Source organism: Melitaea cinxia, chromosome 12 (assembly GCF_905220565.1).
Source record: "Melitaea cinxia chromosome 12, ilMelCinx1.1, whole genome shotgun sequence".
NCBI classification, from domain to species: Eukaryota; Metazoa; Arthropoda; class Insecta; order Lepidoptera; family Nymphalidae; genus Melitaea; species Melitaea cinxia.
Window position 1 is genome coordinate 17,143,741 of NC_059405.1, and position 7,694 is coordinate 17,151,434.

A 7,694-nucleotide genomic window follows, 5' to 3' on the forward strand; every position below is an offset into this window, starting at 1 on the left:
GCATATTACTTCTAAGATCTTTCCCACTGTTTTAAGTTTGTACATTATATCTAATTATCGGTATTCTAGTCGATTTTACCTTTATTATAAAGTCCCATAACCGTATTTACTAAGTTTAGAATATATCCATTTCCACTTATGGCATTCGATCGGAAACGGTCCGTCTATTTGGATCGAGTAATAAATATGTATGTGACGATGATTTGATATGTATGTTATTGGATTTCGGTAACGCACCGGGTTAGGTTGATTTCGAAATATTTCCATCTATTTTATCGTTATAGAATGGTTTCAACAACATTTCTTTTGTGACACTTGCGTTACATATGCAATTATGTACCGGAGATGTTCGCAAAGCCAGGGTTGTCGATTTTTTACATCTTTACGATTTTTTTTCGGCCAGAGCCTGATGTAACTTTGAGGCAATGATGCTTTTAGACACACATCTATCTGCCGATATTTTGTCTTAAGTTAAATAGGCAAATTTTTGAAATATATTTTTTAACGTCGTTGTCATCATCATTATCATTTATCGTAAAATAAATAAATAATTTATAAGAGCTGTTACTGTCTGTTTGCAGGAGGTGGAGCGAGAAGCGCCGAACAACGTTTTCGTAATAATTGTCTTCACCGGGGTCGGCGTCATACTGCAGGTATCGTAGCTTACCATATAAGTAAGAAAAAGACATTCAGAAATAAATAAATTATTTCTTAACGAATAAACGCTTATTTAAGTAGAATTTTCTGTGTCGGTGGTTAAGAAACATTACACATTACTAAACGTTCAGACCGAGACAAACACTTGCACGGCCTGTTAGCATTTGTCACGTGGGGGTTCGAGGCTTTGGCCGTTAGCACGTCAACTTGTCGTCAAATTATTTTTAATTCACTATAATTTTTTCAGTGTCATCAATTTTTATTTATTGCATAAAGCTGGGTAGGTATATAACTTAGTCTGCAATGCGCCTAATATTAAATTGTAGCAATCTCGAAGTTGTCAGTTGATTTGCTACCGTGACTCTTTTATTTATTTTTGAAATGTAGACTTTTTCACTTTCGTCAAGTGTGTGTAATCATTTTATGGCTAAATAAATACATATTTTCATTAAAATAAATTTCTATCTCCAGATAGTGGCGTTCGTGATGGCGCGCCGGTTGGCGCGGCGCCCCGCGGCGGCGCCCCCGGGCGAGCGCCCCGGCGAGCGCCCCGCGCCCTGCGCCTGCGCCTGCGACAAGCGCGCCGCCGACGACGACAGCGACAGCGACGGCCACGACGCGCCGCCCGGCTGGCGCAAGAAGGCCAACCTCCGCATGTACACCATCCTCGACAAGATTTTCTAGCAGGTGCGTGCGACGTCCGCGGCGCGATGTATGGTACGCCGCGCCACTACATCGCCGCGACGTGCGCGCTCACCTGTGGCGTCTGTCTGCCCGCAGGACGAGGCGCCGGTGTCGGCGCGCGCCGCTTCCGCCCGCCCGCCCGCGCATGCGCACGTTCGCCGCGCACACGCCCACACGCCCACGCACGCGCACGCGCACGCGCAGGCGCACGCGACGCGCGACGCGCGCTGGGACGCCGTGCACGCGCAGTTCGCGCTCATCCTGCGGACCGACCTGTAGCGCCCGCGTCGAGGCCGTCGGAACGTTCCTTGTTGACGCTTCGAGTCGCGAGTTCACGTGCGGTGTTCCGTGTGTGTGCGAGGCGTCTCGCGTCCGACGACGAACTATTGAGCGACCGAGTGATTTGAATTTAAAAAAAAAATTGTGAGTCGAGGCTATGGTATAGTTTAATTGAAGTTTACGATTGATCGTTACGAGGTTACAGATATTCTATTGTAATTCTATCTTGCCGTGCGTTGCACTTCGAAGAGATGTACGGTCGATGTTTATACGAACCGGTCTCCGAGTACGTCGTGACGTCCGCGACCGACGTCCGTCGACGTAAACTTATGTACATACAGTCAACGACACAATAAGTGGACGTGATAATAGAAAATTAATTTCTAATTAAATTATTTGTTATTGTACAAAATGTCAATTATTAAGCAAGATTAAAATTAATAATAAAAATTCATTGGAACCTTTTTCCTTATTTACTGTATTAGAAGGTTTTTTCGGAGTACACAGACTCTTAAGTTTATTTTCGTAGTCGTAATTTTTCTCGTCGATCGTTTTCGTTCGATCTCTTTCTTCTTCTCAGATGTATCAGAAATTAACGATATATTCAACTTTGATTTCTCCAGCATGTTCCAGTTGGTCATTTTCATCAAAAGTATCATAACCTGCGAATCAACATTGTGGAACTTTTTCCTACTTTCCCTCCCTAATTTTCCAAATTTCATTTTTCAAAGACGATTCTTAATCCAATTTTTTCAGTTGCATTCCTTGAAATTCAATATTTTTTAACAATATCTCGCTAAAAATATCCGACGCGTCGATCAAAAATCACCAAATTTCGTATTTGATTAGAAGCTGCTTATAACTTGATTGATAACACGACGTTTTGTGACAATCAATTATCTTCAATGAATAATTTAAAAAGTATCAATAAATTTATAAAATTTACTTCTAGATGCAGACAATTAGCTATTTTACTTCTTTAAATCAGAACTCGTTTGTGTGTACTCAATTCTGTCTGTATGAAATTACCAACATTTTCATTAATCACGTCCAAACTTGTCGCGTTAGAGGAGATAGTCGCTGTTTATTTACTATTATAAAACTCCTTAATGACAAAAATTGATTGAAATGCTATTTATAGTTTTATATTTTATGTAATTTTGTCGTTGACTGTATAATTCTTGAAAATGTTCCATACAACGAATCGATCGCACTACAGCGCCGGTCGCCGGTCGCCGGAGCGTCTCTAGCCACAGACAGACTGCCATATTGTTTATTATATTTAGGTAATTGTTACTCTAGATAAGAGATATCTATGTAGGTTATAACGATTAGCTTAAGTGTCACCATATCATAGTAGGAGGAAGTGCTCGCCGCTCTCCGTGTTCAGCGATGCCCGAGATCACTATATCGCGATATACTTTTTCATTTATTTTTATATTTATATTTTCTAATAGTTTTATTTCCTAGTAGCGAGATCGTCGAGAGAGACGCATGATGCTGTATCGTACGTATCATTCGTTTCGAAGACGTTCTGCGAGGCGAGTCACCGCTGACATTTATCGATATCGCTCCCTTCCTAATACTCCGAGTAACAAAACACGAGTCGATTACGGCGTGTCGCGATGGCTCGCCTCCGATACATATTATATTCCAATTTTTCTGTGATTCTGTAAACAAACGAAGTGAAAAGCAGAATCTTTTACGGTTTTTTCCTGTCGGGACGGTCGGCGAGGTATCTGGTGCCAAATAGATGTAAGTCGGAGATGAGCTCGCAGTAGGTAGTGTTAGCGTCCGTCGCCCGAGTGTTCGGCAGACAATACGCCGCTCGCAACTAGACAATAAGAAGCAGCCGCCGCCCGGCCGCTGCGACCTACTCGCTAAGCCTTAAGACTATCAAGCAATAAAGTGATATTTTTGTACAAGCTGCTTTTATTTCTCTTCCTTTAACAAATGTCGACTACAGCAATGATCCATTTCACACATTACCAGTTGTCGCTCGACAGGAGTCACAGACCGTGTTACTGTTTAAACGAACGATGGAGATTTCAAGGGATGGGAGGGATAAGGATGAAAGAGGTTTGTTTAAAACATTTTAGTAACTCTGCGTACGAAACGCAGCTATTTTTTTTATATTTAAGTGATATATCCACAGGCTTATTATGCCCGTGCTTTTGTTATTCCATTTTTTTTTTGTTTAAACATGCATCGGTACTTCACTGCAACTTTAGAATCCCAGAAACCTTAATAACTAGTCTTAAAATTTCTAAAAGTCTACGCGAGTCCACTGATCAAGGCTATTCTACATATTGCTTTTTTTATACATATAGTTATTATTTTTATTATATTTACACTTATTTGCTAACTACAATATACGTACACTTATTTTTCTAGCTACAATACACATATAGCTACAGTACACTTATTTGCTACTTACAATGTGCACTTAACCTATGTTATTGTTAGTAGTTAGGTACTTTTTTTGTGTGCTTAGAAATCGTTTTATCCATTTAACTTTCTTTTTTTTTTAATTTTTATTAATATATTATATGACTAATCCTATCTTATTAAGTACATATACAGGTGTGGCGTAAATAGTGGTCCACCGTTAAGGATTCGATAAACCAGATAATTCAATAAATTTATCCATTTTTACCCAAAGGTTCCGGAAATATTATTATTTTTTACGATATTTGTACCTCCTGTTACAAATTTGGTTGTAGTTTTAACAAATACTATTATTTTTTTCATTTTGATTACTGGTAATTACTGCTGAATACTAGAGCTATCGTTAAATAACATGTTTTTAATGTAAATTTAAAGCTTTTGAAGAAAAAAATTGGTTTTACTCTACTTTTAACCCAAATTTTTAACTTATCATGCTAATTCAAGAGCGATTTTTGTAAAAAAAATGTACTAAGCTGTCAGTGCCCATTCATTTAAAAAAATGCCTACTAAATACTAATTTCAAAATGGTATCACAATAGCAGATTCTTTTGTTTAACAGAAAGATATCCAATTTTAATGGAAAAAGACTTAAAATAATTTTTACTACTGTTACAGAGTGATCTTGACCTAACTTGTAAATTAGAACAAGGCATTAAAAAAAACAAGTCATACTAGTCATCGTTTATTATCATTCTTTGACATGATTCCAAACACTAAAAATTACACCAAATGCTCGAAATGGCCCCCATTCGCAGCTATACATGCTCTGCAACGTCGAATAAACGATCCTTTAAGTCGTCGAGCAAACTCGCTCTCGCTGATTTTCCTAGCCGCTGTCTGGATTCTAGTCCTCAAGTGGTCAATAGAGGTGATTTGTTCCTTGTAGACATTTTCTTTCAGGCAACCTTAATAAAAAAAGTCCAGGGGATTTAGGTCCGGCGAGCGCGGTGGCCACATTATTTGACCTAAACGCCCTATCCACCTATAGATACGGTGTGTTAAGGTGTTCTCGTACTCTTAACAGCATAGTGAGCGGGACAGCCATAGTTCTGTAGCCACATGTCTTCTTGGACTTCAGGAGCGACATTCTGCAGAAGCAAGGACAAGTCAATTCGCAAAAAACTTAAATAACTATCTGCGTTTAAAGTTTCTGGCAGCTCGTGTGGACCTATTATCTGTCCGTTAATGATTCCAGTCCAAAGGTTTATTTTAAATTGATGCTGTGATCTGTCTTGTCTTATGAGATGCGGGTTTTCTAGCTGCCAGTTCTGCAGATTGCGTAGATTTAAATATCCATCCTTTTTGCAAGATATTCGTCACTCCACAATATTTTGTTAAAAAATTGCGGGTCTTCTCTTATTCTGCGTAGCATTTCTCTACAAAATCTTACTTAATAAGGATAATCTCTTGGTAGTAATGACTGTACCCTTTGATAGTGATATGGGTACAGTTCATGTCTTTTGAGTATGCTATGTACAGATCTACTGGATATGCCAGTTCTGCGACTTAAGACACGGACCGATGCTGAAGGATCTTCAGGAACTAGATTCATTACCACCAGTGTGTACTTGCGGTCGTCCTTCACTTGCACCGCCTACTCCTGTGCCCGGTATCCTCCCCTCACTGTATGCGTTATGCACTCTCCCAAAAACTCGATGATCTGGATGTCTTCGATCGGGATATCTCTCCCGATAAAGTCGAGCTGCTTCTCTACCGACACCTCTGCATTCACCGTAAATAAAATGCATGTCAGCATATTCGCGCGGTGTGTACCGAGACATTTTCGTCACTGCACTGCACGTTAGTCCAAATCTTTGAGCAAGCCAAAGTCCAACTAATCCAATCAGTAGGCAAATTAAACAGAGTCCGGGGCAGGTATAAAGAAACGACGGAGGTAAACACATAGAATAAAAACAAAACGCATACGACGCACGAGTGACGAGATCGTACTAAATTATTTCGAGGTTTCTGGAGATTACAACGTTAGGAATGAAAGGGATAGCATTCATTAACCATATCTTTTCCTTATCACTCGTACCGTGTGTTACTCAATTGGCGAGAGCTTCAACAGATGTTTTGTTTACAAACGTGTCTCAGGTAAAAAATGGGTCGGGTTTTGTTTACCTGAGACATGTTTGTGCTCTTAAAACCAGTTTTGTCAGACTACAATCATATTTCAAAAGTAAAAAGTTACATTTTATCCGTTTTATAGAATTTAATACGTTTCGTAATAATATTCACCCAATTATATTTTGAAATGTATTTGAATGAAAATCTTCTTTTCTTCAATTAAAATTGGATATCTTTATGTTAAATAATTGTGTTTGCTCGCAAACGAAAAAAAAAACCGACTTCAATTACATCGACGAGTAATACAACGTAGATCGACGAAAAAATAGTCAAGCAACTACGCGTTATCAATGATTACTCAAAAAGTAGTTATCAGATCTCGATAAAATTTATATGTGACCACGTGATAAACACCAGCTTTCGATTAAATTAAAAATTATCATAATCGGTATACCCAGTAAAAAGTTATAACGAATTTTCGAGTTTCCCTCGATTTCTCTGGGATCCCATCATCAGATCCTGGTTTCCTTATCACGGTACCAAACTAGGGATATCCCTTTTCCAACAAAAAAAGAATTATCAAAATCAGTACATCCAGTAGAAAGTTATGCCGTATAATACAACGTAGGTCGACGAAAAAAGCGTCAAGTAAAAACGCATTATTAGATATAACTCGAAAAGTAGTTGTTAGATCTCAAATAAATTTAAATGGGACCAATTGGCACACACCACCTTTCGATTAAAACAAAATTTGTCGAAATCGGTCTACCTGGTCAAAAGTTCTGATGTAACATACATAAAAAAAAAAAAAAAAAAAATACAGTCGGATTGAGAACCTCCTCCTTTTTTGGAAGTCGGTTAACAAAAGAATCTGCTATTGTGATACCATTTTGAAATTAGTATTTAGTAGGCATATTTTTAAATGAATGGGCACTGACAGCTTAGTACATTTTTTTACAAAAATCGCTCTTGAATTAGCATGATATGTTAAAAATTTGGGTTAAAAGTAGAGTAACCATTTTTTTTCTTCAAAAGCTTTAAATTTACATTAAAAACATATTATTTAACGATAGCTCTAGTATTCAGCAGTAATTACCAGTAATCAAAATGAAAAAATAATGGTATTTGTTAAAACTACAGCCAAATTTGTAACAAGAGGTACTTACAAATATCGTAAAAAAATAAAAAAATAATAATAATATTTCCGGAACCTTTGGGTACAAATGGATAAAATTGTAATATGTTATAGTAAATTATCTGGTTTATCGAATCCTTAACCGTGACCACTATTTACGCCACTCCTGGATAAAGCCTTATCATTACAATTACATTATCCTATACCTATACTATTATAGCTAAGCTAAAACTTTGTGTAAGGGGTCAGTCGAAAATCAGCTCTAGTAATCAACAGCTAGGCTTTCAAAATATATAGGCAAAAGAGGTCGAAAAATGAAAACAAACGTATGCGTATATAATTAATATTAAAATATTCAAGTACTAGATTAGAAATAAAGCACTATGTACAAAGAGCAGTTTAAGCGCGCCCGCTGCCGCGC

The 7,694-nt window shown here is 38.0% G+C and overlaps 1 protein-coding gene across 1 annotated transcript in view; it reads left to right on the forward strand.

Annotated features, from left to right (window-relative positions):
* Nucleotides 1–1,341, forward strand: part of LOC123658475 — a 50,236-nt gene extending 48,895 nt beyond the window's left edge. Inside the window, exons 4-5 of the mRNA XM_045593889.1 lie at nucleotides 582–653; nucleotides 1,129–1,341. Of these exons, the coding sequence (XP_045449845.1) occupies nucleotides 582–653; nucleotides 1,129–1,341 (285 nt within the window). The remainder of the gene's footprint in view (nucleotides 1–581; nucleotides 654–1,128) is intronic.
* The last annotated feature ends 6,353 nt before the right edge of the window (nucleotides 1,342–7,694 follow it).